We start from the raw sequence: 13,360 nt of genomic DNA on the forward strand, positions 1-13,360 counted from the left end.
TCTAATATTTTGACCTAAAAATGTACTTGTTACAAGATTACTAGTTTTCCCCTTTATCTGTGCAGCCTTTAGCCATCAGAAAATTATCTTACCACCTGTAGGTCTAGTAATGATGCAACAATTAAAATGAAAGATCAATATTTATCTCCTTATGTAAAATTAAAAGCACTGCACAAACTCACAAGCAATATTATCACCTGATTGAGAACTGCAAATCCTCTGTCCAGGGATACCTTGTTTTGCACAACTACACCTCTGCACTTGGGATGCACAGATCATCCCTGTAAATGGTCACTGCTTCTGTCCTTTCCCCCTCTAATGTTGTATATGTTTTTATTCCAGAGATTACCTAAAAGCCTCTCACATCACTGCTGTTCCAAAATTAAATATGGATTATAGCTTTCCTGGCTATTCTTAAAATAGAAAAAAATATATAAATACAATACAGAGTATCAATAAGGGCATTGTCAATCTGCATATTAACACAGTTTCTATTTAGGGAATTTGCAAAAAGCATCATTAGAGATGCAAATTAAGGAGATTAAGACATTCAGAAATTTTAGTCAAACCAGGGAAGTGCTATTGTCTTTATGCTGTGCTAAGATTGTTTCCTTTCAAGCTGTGCATTTGAAGGCCTAATTACAGATACTTGCATTCTGCAGTCTCTTCCGAGCTGAAGAGGAAAAGCAGGTGCCAGGAGGGGGGCAGATTTATGTCCTAGATAATATTCCATAACAACCACAACTCCTGCTGGTAAACAATCCTCAGGCAACAGCCGCCTACTCCTGCTCATACCTTTACACAATTCACCAGATCCTGACAATTTAAACAAATAAATCCCCAGGCTGCAAGAGCAGTAAAGCCCTGTGAATTGCTCAGTGAGAGACCTTTGCTGAGGTGGCCTTTGGGTTTCAACATTCACCCATCCCTTCATGGGACTAAGGCCACCATAAAAGTATAGTCAGGTCTCATCTGTCCTTTTCTCACCTCTGAACTTCCCTTCCTCCTCTGCATTGCTCTTCTTCCATGCAGCAGATGAACAAAACCATTTCCTCCTAGGCACAGCACTGCAACAGTGATAAAGTTTCAGCAAGCAACTTAGTGATGCGCAAGTAGAAAACCAGATCACGCTTGAGAAATGCATCTCTCAGCAACACAGCTACATAAATCACAAGCACAGCCCAGGTGAAGGTGAGGATAAGGACTTTCATTTCAAAGGGCTTTTTTTTTTTTGTAAATGGTGGGCACAACATTGCTTTGGCTTGTTGCATTTTATTTCAAGCATTAGCTGAAAATGCAGTTGATCCCCATGCAAAGTCCTGGCATTAAGCCTGCGTATACTTAGGCCCAGCACAGGCTTATCCTTGGGCTAAGAACAGAACAAGGATTTCTCTAGTTTTATGTAGCTGTGGATTTCCATGCATGTGAAAGAAAGCAGTTCAAAAAGCCAGTCACATTAAGGAAGAGAATGTGGGAATATAAGATGCCAGAAAATCCAAATAAATCACTGTGCTTTTAGTGTTCCTTTGAACAGTTGAGCACGATATTATCCTGGCATGTATAGTACTTTCTCTCTGGCTCTGTTGTTAGAACTGGTTATTATTACTTTGAACAAACAGTAACATTTCTTTATTTTCAAAGAATTATGTAAAATTAAAGAAAAAGAGAATTCAGGTACACTCAGATTCCTGAGACCAGTAATACCTTCCCTCCAGCTACAAGGAGAATTGCTGATGAGCCATTTGGAAACTTCTTTCTACATCTCTTTCATTTTCTAAAATTTCTTGTTCTCATCATATTTTGTTTTGGCATAAAAAGAAGTTGCTGTACAAGGATATGCAGACAGGTCCTGATCCAGTGATCCCATCTGTATGGAGATTACATGACACTGAAACGGATAAAAATATTAAAGATATGCCCATATTTACTCAAGGAGTGTGATGCTACTAATGTGGGGGTAGAAAAGTCTCTTGTAGGGTAATTTCTAATTTAAGCTGTATAAATCCTTAATTTAAATTTCTTTAATGTTCACTTCATATTTAACTTCTCATTGATATACAATTAGACTTACAATTAGAATGGTTCAGCCTCTATGCCTTTATTTAGACTTAAAATTCAATGTGTGAATAAATAAATCACAACTTTTAGAAGCTGAATACCAATATGCTTACGAGTACACAGTGGCCTTTTAAAATGACATATCATGTATTCTTTGGTATGAAAAGAGGTAGCTGAATTCCAAATATTGACTACATGTAGGAAAAGGATGTCATTTGGCACTGAAGTAAGAAGCAGAGTAATTTCAAAGCCGTAGCTCCCCATTAGCTGTAGCTCACTAGGCAGCAGATCCCACCTAGCTGTGTTTGGGTAGAACCCAAAAATGATCCTGAGATTTCTGAGGCTCTGCATCTTCAGCTCATGGCCTGTACTGAAACTTCCTTATGCACTCTAGAAGGTGGGCCAAGATTCCCCCTGTAAGTTATTTAATGAGATATTAAATTAATTTCTTATTTACTTGTAGGAAAGTTATGGAGATGCATACAACAGTAGACACTGAAAAAAGCACTGCTTTCTTGGAAGTATTTCAGATTTGCTTGTAAAGCTGACCAAGTGTTAACATCAGAAACTTGTAAATATTAAAAAATGCAGTGCTGATGTTCTTCCACAAACTCACAGAACTTCACTGTACCACAAAATATACTATTGGAAAATATTTGATAATAATTTTTTTCTTAATTTTTAATTGCAACATATTAGGTTTTTCAGCTGAAAATAACCTTTAGCATTCATTTGAAATCTTTCAAAATACTTGATTTTACTGAAATTCCAAAGTAAATCTGTATAGTATTTTGTGGACATGAAATACATATTTCAGCTCCAATTATTGCTTCTTGCTTTGTGGTGCTTGAAACACGGTGTTTTCTCCAAAAATTATTTCCAGCCTTTGAAAATTAAACAACTCAGATTGTCTATATTTGCTTAGTCTTAGTAGCTACAGTGATTTCCTAGTCTGCATACATTCACATGCATTCTTTTCTTGTTATGCTTTGAAAGCTTGCTGTCTTTTTCCCCTTAAGAGATTTTACATGCTCCAAAAACTAGTTCACATCACACAGAAATCACCTTGTCTTCCACCTACCAAACTTTGTTTCAACTTTTACACAACAAGCTTGTATAAATTGATGCCTTCCTTAAGCCGCATATCCCTGTGAAACTGCTTCAATGTCAGAAAAAGGAAAAAGGAGATAACAGCAGAATTGATTTCCTCAGCACAGTTTTAGCACCTGTGCAAACCAGTTGCTCTTATCAGGGTAAAAATTAATTCACATACTTTGTGCCCACTCGCTGATGTTAGCATTCAACAAGTACCTGCTGCTGCCTTTTCCTGGACATGATCTTGATGAGATTTCATTGACTGAAGGAGTCCTACATTTCTGGAATGAGTTGTTTTCCCCTCCTTCCTGCTTTACATATGTCTAATGTTTTCACTATGAGTACTCTTCAAGAGTAAGGACAGCCTTTTAGCTGCGAGTTGATGGATTTCCTAACTCAGGAATGGTGAATGGCTTCTAGATGTTCCTATAATAACACAAAAGAAGTATCAATTTACAGTAAATAATTTCACCTAGGTATGTTAAATTAAGAGCCTGCCATATATTAAAGAAGATATATTACCGGCCTTAAGGTTTGGTTTTCTTTTTATTAAGAGTCTTGGGGGAGATTCAAAGCAGACTTCAAGCAGCAATGGTGTCCACCATCTGTCTCTCCACCAGTGTGAAGACTCTTCCACAGAAGCTGCATTGTTACTCCTCTCAGACTGTTCCTATAAGCCTTATACTGTCCTTTACATGATCACAGCTTAACAGATAGCTCATGACACAGTATTTTTGGTCCTCTCTCTCTGTCCCCCTCCCCACCAGCCTGTGCCAGTTCATCTCCTGCTACTACTGAAACACTGGACATTTTACTGCTGTGTCCTTCTGAATGCATGAAGCACATGGGTTAAAACTAGAAAAAAAATTAAAGGCTTTATTTCTGATAAAGCTTAAAAACCAATATATATGTATCCCAGAGTAAACATGTGATGTATAGACAATAAACACATTAAGCAAAAGCATTTCAGCATAACTTTGAAAAGATGGGAAAGTTGAAAATGAAGATTCCTGTTCATGTAAAAATCTTAAGAAGTGAATGAGTGGGAATTATATCAGAAATATTCAGAAAAATATTCTTTCTGAAGACTAATTCTCCAAGGTGGAGAATCAGTGAAATTTAGAGTTTGAAGGTATTTAGGAAAACTGGAATATTTCAACAACATAGATGCCATGCATTGTTTTAAATTCGAAGTCTTCAGAAACAAATCCTGAACATTCATGCACAGTAAAAGAAGCAAGAAACACTGCAGTATGGATTACCTAATGGGGTTTGTGCCTTTGTGATCTGTGTTTATTTTACCTGTGGTAGCCTGGCCAGCAGAAACTACACTCCTTACAGCGATGTCACATTTAACAGCAGCTCGGTGGTGACTATGGTGTGGCACTAACCAGCTCTGTCAGCCCTCAGCAGCACCCAGCAGGGCTGTCCATGCAGAGAACAAGGGCTGCTACTTTCCAGCAGCACCCTCACAGACAAGACGGCACTCTGGGAGTCTAGGCAGCAAATGTTTATTTTTACCTCTCAGCCATTGGTATAGAATGAGAGTTAATGAAAAGCAAGCAAGGAAGACCTAAGAAGCAATACCTCTTTGCCACATCTTCCCTGTCTCCTTCCTGAATTCTGGTAGCTCTGATTTATATATGAAATTTTCATAGTTGCCACTAAGTACAGCACAAGTGGACATTCATATGCCTGCTTTTAAGTTATCTCTAGAAGTATTCCTATGGCACACAGGCATTTAGGCATATAGCTCACTTCTGTCCCCATTCCACTGCTGAAAGTGACTGTCCTCCCAGAAAAAATGGCAGTCCTCACAGATACTGCCCCCAGAAAAAGATCCACCTCCATCTTTTTCTTATAAAACATAAAACAAAAGTAAAAGGAAAAAAAAGGAAACAATTTAAAATAAACTCTAGAAAGTCTTTTAGGTAAGCAGAGAAACAGGGACAGAGAGTCATTAAATCATTTTTCAGTATTACAGGAACCTTTTCATGTTACACTGAGTTTCCTTTTAATTTCCCAGTTGTTTGGATGCACAGGCAAAAGAATTAGGAAAAGAAGGTCAGCAAAAAGATAACAATGGCTGTTTATAACAGCCATGAGATTAATCTAAAAAATAGTATTTCTGCATTTAATGAGGGTTGAGGACAACAAATGAGAAATTATAAGGCTTCAGCTCCTATTATCCAAAGTGCTGACAACATGTATGTATAGCATTTTTTCATAGCTTGGGTTTTATGAACAGTGGCTATTTTTGATTCTCACAGCATGGTTTTGTCCTTGCTGTGTGTCAGGTAAGCAGCTACCATCAGAGTAAGAATCAAACAGGGGTAAGAGAGTCTCTGTTGGACAATTGCAAGAAGACATCAGTATTATGGACTTGAGGCTGAGTCCACTATTCTATTCTGGGTCCACATGCATCTGAAGCATCTTTAATCACAGGGGGTTTAGTATTTGTAAATCAGTAATTTCACTTATGGGTTGATATTTTAAAGGATTGGACACTTAGAGAACAATTTTCATCATAAAATATTAAAAACCATACACTGTTCAGAGCTTTGCTGAAGATTAAATGTCATTTGAATTCAACAGGATAGTATTTTTTTTCAACCAGCATAAGACAATGACTGACCTCAATAGTGCCTACCTGTCTCAGTATTTTAAATGTTTTTTTCCCCTACAGAATCCAAAACAAAAACAAAACAAAAAGAGAGGATGGCTTCTGCAAAAGAGGCAAAGAAAAACCACGAAGAGAGCCTCTGAAGTATTTCAGAAGTTTCACTCCTTTATTCTGTTCCTTGGGGTGGAATTTATCTGAACAATTGTATAAGTAAGTCCAAAGTATAGGCATCTATGTCATAACTAAATACCCTTTCTAATCCATATAGAGAAATATGTACTCCAGGGAAAGATTTTTCCAGACCTATTTGAAGTGTAGACTTTACACTAATGTGACTTGCACCCCTCATTCCCTGCTGACTACTGAGGGAACCTACAGGAACAATTTATATCATGGATACCTAACCATCAGCAAGGCAAATTCTGCTTTCTGTTGCATGGCAAAAACACCATATATCTGCCCTCCAAACCCAAAAGCCTGTTTGGATTTGGCTACACAACATGCTTTCTAACAAGATCTATTTGAGAGTGGGTGAAATCCACCTACTTCAGCTCAGGGTAGAGCTTGTTCTTTGCTTTGCAGGTTCATAAATTTGATGCAGCTGATTAGAATAGTACTGTTCCTCTGACCAGCTGCATTTAGAAAATGAAACTCAGGAAGACCAGAGCCCATCCAAATGCTCAAAGTGCATTTCCAACTGCAGGGAGTGTGTGGAAGACACACAATATCAGAATGTTGACTTTCAGCACTGGACTTAGCCAGGAGACAGGAATTAGCATCCCTGACTGGAAACTGTTCTTATAACTAGGCAAATCATTCTTATCCAAGTTTTGTAGGCTTATCACTTCTCCTCTTTTGGTTAATTAAAAGAATGAAAAAATTGCTTTAATGTAGTTCACTAATTTTGACATAATATGTGAAATTGATAAACAGTAATCTCAGGGTGAATTTTACAGGATTAGAGACTAAAATTGTTTGCAGGCAATAGAGGTTTCTCTTAGGCTATCATCAGCTCTGATAGGATTTGGATCAGGGGTAGAATATTTTATTTCCAAATTTGTGTTTTCTGTCGAATTTAAGGTATGGCATCTCTTATTAAGAACCTCTTTGCTGCTTAGAAACTTGTACCAGATGTCCAATGAAGACTTGCAAGCCATTACATACTACAAGTCAACAGATGTTGCATTTATTTAAGCTTTCTATTTGCTCGAAGGTATGTATTTTGGCAAACACAGAAGTTAGGCAGTGTGTTAAACCACTAGATGAATTATATGTAAACTGTAGCCCTGCTAGCACTCTTAAAGCCAAGTAGTTGTGGATTTTAAAAATCCACCTGTCCTGCAGTGGATTTTGCATTTGATGTGAAACATGTTGCAAAGCAACACTGAAATATTGTAAAAGAAACAAAGTAAAACCAACCAACAAACAAACCAGAACCATCTTGCCCAGAAGGAAGTCCCAAAATATCTGGTAATCCAGATTTGGTATGGTGTAGCCTGCATGCTGCCTTGGGCATGGCAGCACTAGAATAATGTAAGTATTTATTTATTTGACTTTCCCACACCCCAGAGAAGCCTCCTGGCTCCCAAACAGGTCTGTTGAAAAGGCAGTCCTTTATGACTTCCTGCTTCCAGAAACCACACAACCAAGCCAAAAATCTTCATGCGGAAACACTGCCCTTTCGCTTTGGATGCATGGAAAGCAGAGTATTAAAAAATATCCTGCTGGAATCCCATCCTTTATCTGCTGACCACAACAGCATCAGTGTACAAGTGTCCTTCTGTGTTGCTGTATTCCCCGTCCTCTGCAGAAATCCACAGAGGTGAGTGAGCCTGTAGGCATGAGCTATAGCTCAAGGTAGGCTGGCAGACTGGGCAGCAAGAGTAGGAGGAGGAGAGAGCAAAGGGCAGGAGACTTACACTGGCCATGAAACTGAACTTCAGTGTATTCCAACTTCAAGAATCTCCTTTATTTCACTTCTCACACTATTTTTTTTTTTTTTGCCAGGTTTAATTAGAGACAGCTATACCTGACTATAATAGTTAATCCCTTTGAAAAGTTGTAACATTGTTGGAAACCGACTTCAAAAAACATACTTTTTTCAGCTCTAGTATCAAGGAAGGATTCAAAACTGCTATTTTTCTCCAAGTTCTTTCATAAGGTGTGCAAGAAAAGGGAATACAGAGTGTCTGGGATGTTACCTATTCTTTTAGGTATTATTATGGGAGATCATCTGTGAAACTTTCTTTGCTGCCCTGTAATTTACACCACTACTGCTGGTAATGACTGTAAGATATATATGAGCGGCACTAATGGGTATGGATCACTGTTCTCCTAGACTGCAAATAAAAGGAGCACAGGGAATGATGACACTGTATGATAGATCAATGCAGCTGCAGATTGGTCCTCAGGCTATTCAGGTTATTTTCCTTAAAAGGCATCATGCCTCACACATTCTGCTGAAGGCTATCCATATCCATTCAAGTCCATGACAGCTATTCTTAGACATTCCTTCATTTTTAACACCACTGCTAAGACTGCTAGTGTAATTTTTAATGAGAATGAGGAGACAGTGTGTCTTTTATCAAGTTCTGATCTATTTAGCTTAAATTAAAACTCTTTGTTATATTTTTCCCTATGCTTATTCAAAGGATTAGTGAGAAAATGTCACAGAACCGCTACTTGTGTCCTCATTAACATTCATGACAAAACCTTCCGGCCAGGCTGGTTTCAATTGCTGATGGAGCAATACTTAAAAGAAATTGGCTTGTGTGTGAAACAGCTGCTCAGCAATGTCACTATGCAAGGGAATTGGTGATAATAAGATGATACTATTACAGCTAACTGGGAGCATAATATATTTTAAGCTGCTTTGAGGTATACAGTGGAGGTCCAAGAAGTGGAGCACGATTACTTGTCTGTTGTTAGGAATAGGAAACAGCTGATCATTAAATGTCTACTCATATGGGTTAGTCTTACACAAAGCCTTGAGGTAAGAAAAAAAATGTATCTGCTAGGATTCTTCACTTCCTGTGTTTTTCCTATCTGTTGGAAAGGCTTTTTGTTTCTCCTCCTAGTGTTTGGAAGGGTATGTGTGTCCCACTGCTGAAACACTCTCTGCCAGGACCATCAAGCACTTGTTGTTTCATAAGAACTTTTTTTATTTCAAGGCTTAATGTATTTGGTAAGATTCTTAGGAGAAGTTTCTGTGGATCCTCACACATGTATTAGTGAAATCCCAGATACTGATTTTCCTTGAAATGACCATCCAGTATGTCAATGCAATGACAAATATGCAGATGATAGCAGTACAGATGTAAACATCTGCACATAAAGCTCAGCCAAGAAACAACTAGCAGCTGGCATTATGTTGTGTAGTGACTTATGCTAATGCACACCACTTGTCTAGAACATGGAAACTGAAGGAAGAATTGTATTGTCAGATCTTTGATTCTGAGACATCTTTGAACTTCATATACTGTGAGGAATAAATGAGTCTAGAAGAATGGAGCAGTCAAAAGTCCCAATACAGTGACAACTCTTTAGAAATGTGGAGTACAAATGAATAAGAAATGAAAGATTATAAAGGGCTTAAGGATGCAAGAACTGTTAGGCAATTAAAAGAAAGGTATAATTTTTCTGATCATAGATGGTTCCAAACAGTTTAGTAATTTCCAAAGTTCTCTGTTACAAATTTAATCTTTAGCTGCCACTGCTTTTAACCATTACAGACATTTATTTCTTGTATAGATTTGGAAGTACCACACTTCAGGTGAAACAAAATATAAAACTGACAGAGAAATTATATAGGTAGCCAATAAGCAGAGGGAAGGGAATTGTCATCTTAGCTCAGTGCTGATAAGGCCACACATGGAGATTTACATCCAGGTCTGCACTCCCCAGTGCAAGAGAGATATGGACACAGTGGTGCAATCCAAGCAAGGGGCAGTAAGATGAGGAGGAGACTGGACTACCTGATCTAAAAGCAGAGGCAGAGAGAGTTGGGACTCTTCATCCCAGAGAGGAGAAGGCATAGAGGATCTCATCAATGTGCATAAATATCTAGTGGGGGGATATATAGCCCAGCGATGGCAGTAGGTAAAAACTAAGAAAAACAAAACAAAACAAAACAGGAGATTCCATGTAAACACAAGAAAACACTTTATTGTGAAGATGGTCAAACACTGGTACAAGTTGCTCGAAGATGCTGTGCAGTCTCTGTCCACAGAGATATTAAAACTACAGCTGCACATACTGCTACCTGTGATAGCTGAACCTGCTTGGAGCAGGAGGGTTGATAAAGCCACCCTCATCACATCTCAGCCATGCTCAGATTCTGTGATTCTGTGTAAAAATGTTTGTCTCATCAGAGGCTAAAGAGACAACGTTCAAGTTACAGCAGATTGAATTGCCTTTTAGATTAGATCATGAATAGGAATCTGAGAAAAAATCCTGAAAAGGAAAAGAGATCTCAAATTGCCTCTCAAAATGGAAATCATAACATCATATCTATGCTAAGTTATCATATCTAAGCTCTATGGTTGTGGGGCAGAAAAAATTAAGAAAAATAAGTCTTATGAAGGTCAGATGAAAATTCTAATGAGCTCACATACCTCTGAAAAATCTTATGTTGCAAAACTTAGTATTACCCTAAGACGCCTAGTACAGCATTAAAAAAACCCAGTAAAATCTACAAGATATTGCTTTGATGTCCTTTCAAAATTTCTCAAAATTGTATGAATGTCTGAACAAAAAAAGGGCTTGGCAGCAACTATAGTTGAAATTAACTCCTCAAGGGACCAACACTGATATCTATCTCAGCGTTACTTGGATATTCATATATTCTTTTAGTGCTTACATATGCTGCTCTTGACAAATACAGGTACTGCACAAAACTTCCACAAAATCATCACAATTGGCTGTATCTGTTTTGCTATTTGTGGTGTACTAGCATTAAATGGCAGAATCATGTACCAGAATTCCTTTGTGCAATCACAGTTTCAAATTAAAAACCAACAAAAAAATGGGTTATGCTCGAACAGTTAAAACATGGACCTTAGCTATTTCTTTATACTGAAAAGCATCATAGCATTTTAAACTGCAAGAAATCTAGCTGATTTTCCACTGGAAATCTATTAGATGAATATATTTTTCCATTAATGTCTTTGCCCTTCTGGAAAGAAGCAATTTTTCCATACAAGTGAACAAATTTTGAACAGCTTTAAAATAGCATTGAAATTCTGAAAGCATACACAAAGTTCAAATGCTCTCTGATAAGACATCACATTGCAAATTCCCTTTAAAACATCAATAATAAGATAGAAGAAACAACTTAGTCTTTTATTCCAATTTTCTGTGGAGCAGATCCCAGATGGGAGTATTTACGCCCAATCAGGAACTTTAAGCCATACCTCACCATCAGTATTAAGACACAGAACTTCAGATTACTGAAATAGCTGTAATGTCTTTAAACTCAATGCAATACAGAAAGGCCTGAAGTTGACAAAGATTTAGCAAAGTGCTGTCGGAGCTCTGTGGTCAATGAGTCCAGCATTTTCAGTGTGTTGCATGGTCACTGAACATCAGTGATCACCCCAGTTTCCTTCCAGGAATAAAAAGCCCTGTGCATGCTCTAGATGGTTTGAAATGTCTTTTCTGCTTGCACACTCATCTTGTAATAATACACAAAAATTCTAGATTTATTTTTTTTTAAGATCCTTTGAAAACAACTAATTTTTTTTAAATCCACTACTTTAAAAAATTATGCTTTTACACTAAAAAGGGAAGCCATCATAATTCAGAGCAGTGCACAGTCATCCCCACCTTCCAAGGACATTCTCTAAATTACATTAGCATCTGATCTGCTAGAGATTTTCCACCAGCTCATCTTCTTATTACACTTTTTCCATTGCTTTTTTTATAATTCATTTTTTCTTCTGTGTCACATTGAGAGAATCGATATTAGGAAAAAAAATCTTTAATTGGATAATAATACAGAATTAACCTAAGGAGTTAGAGACATCTTCACTTCTTTCTGAATGGGACCAAAGAGTTTTGAAGCAAGCTTCCAAGTTCAGAGATAACACTTCCACAATTCTCCTAAATGTGTGCATATGATCCATTACCTGAGGTTAGCCAGCTTCATCCGCCTATTTGCAGGATTTCCACCTACATGCAGCTCTGCAATTCTCTTTGCAATGCTGATTTACACCTCTTAATGCCAGACTCTTTTGAACTTACACAGATGCAGAAATGCTCAGGGTGACACTTTCAATACAAATACAGATTTCATATTTAGATAAAACCATGATTTGAAAACTTGGACACAACCATAAAAACAGCTTAATGTTCAGACAAACACTTAGCAAATTGTCACACCATAATCTTGATCTTGAAAAGATCTTATAAAGGCTGATCAAAAGGAAATTAAGCCCTCAAACTGTTCTTTTCTGTTCTTTCTAGGTAGAAAAGATGTGTTCAATCAACTGCTTAAGTGGTTTGCATGATAATCTCTCTCAAACACATCTCGAAGCCTCAGTTTTTGGAAGCCAGAAGCCCTCTTTGAGACTGTACATCACAAGAAAATCATGCAGGAAAAAAACAACAACCTTAAGGCTAAAAAAAGGCAGAGTACACAAATCCTGCTCCACAATAACAAAAATCATGGGAGATCCACTGTTCATCTTACAACAGTGAACATAATTACAAACCTATATTTTGCATTTGAAACTAGGAGACAAAAATCATAAACCTCTCTATGCACATCTAATCTCTTTTTTCAACATTAGCCAAGCCTGCAGGCACTTAACAGTCTGATTCTTGTAATTAAAGGCAATACTCACAAGGCTGATAAGCATACCAGCTGTATATTAACCCTTATCTTAGCAAAACTGAAAATTGCAAATGTGGTATCTAATTGTAAAGAATAGAGCATTGGAATTTATTACGGATATTATGGCTTTTAAATCCTATAACCTTGAAAATAAGTAAATTATATCCAGCCTACCATCAAACTTCTTGTGCCGGGATACGAAAGTCGTGCGTACAAAGTGACTTGTCTCCTCCACTAAGTTTTCAAACTCCAGTTTGCTCTGTTGGCTTAACTTGTCCTCCATTTCTGAGGTGCAGCATGTATATTCCTGAGGGCAGATTCTCAAATGTTCCCCTGAAATCACAATAAAAGAAGAAATTAGAAATATTTGAAAGCTGATAGAAATGTGCCAGAACCAAAAAAAAAAAAAAAAAAAAAAAAAAACAAACAAAAAGGGTTTTCAGTTTTGGTGGGCTGCCCAGGGAGCTCTTTAAGGCTTGACCTAAAGAGCTTGACAGGAAACATCTTGAATTTGTATCAACAACTTTGCTATGGCTGGGTATTCCTCGCAGGGGAGAGAAGACACACTTTGCAGAGTTGCTTTTATACTTCAAAAAGTAAAATTGCCTCACACCAAAAGTGTTCTCCCATGCTGAAGAAGCCTTCCACATTTACTGAGGCACACTTAAAATTAAAAAAAAAACAATTGCTTGTGTTGTGTTTGTATTCAAATCGCCTGGAGAAATATCTAGTGAGATGACCTATTACAAGCC

At 37.5% G+C, this 13,360-nt stretch overlaps 1 protein-coding gene across 1 annotated transcript in view; it reads right to left on the reverse strand.

Annotated features, from left to right (window-relative positions):
* The window catches only part of GPC6 (glypican 6), a 725,714-nt gene that overhangs the window by 489,797 nt on the left and 222,557 nt on the right, over positions 1-13,360 (reverse strand). The window contains exon 2 of the mRNA XM_058018930.1: positions 12,783-12,941. Coding sequence (XP_057874913.1) covers positions 12,783-12,941 — 159 coding nt within the window. The remainder of the gene's footprint in view (positions 1-12,782; positions 12,942-13,360) is intronic.

This window comes from Melospiza georgiana, chromosome 2 (genome assembly GCF_028018845.1).
Source record: "Melospiza georgiana isolate bMelGeo1 chromosome 2, bMelGeo1.pri, whole genome shotgun sequence".
Taxonomy (NCBI): domain Eukaryota; kingdom Metazoa; phylum Chordata; class Aves; order Passeriformes; family Passerellidae; genus Melospiza; species Melospiza georgiana.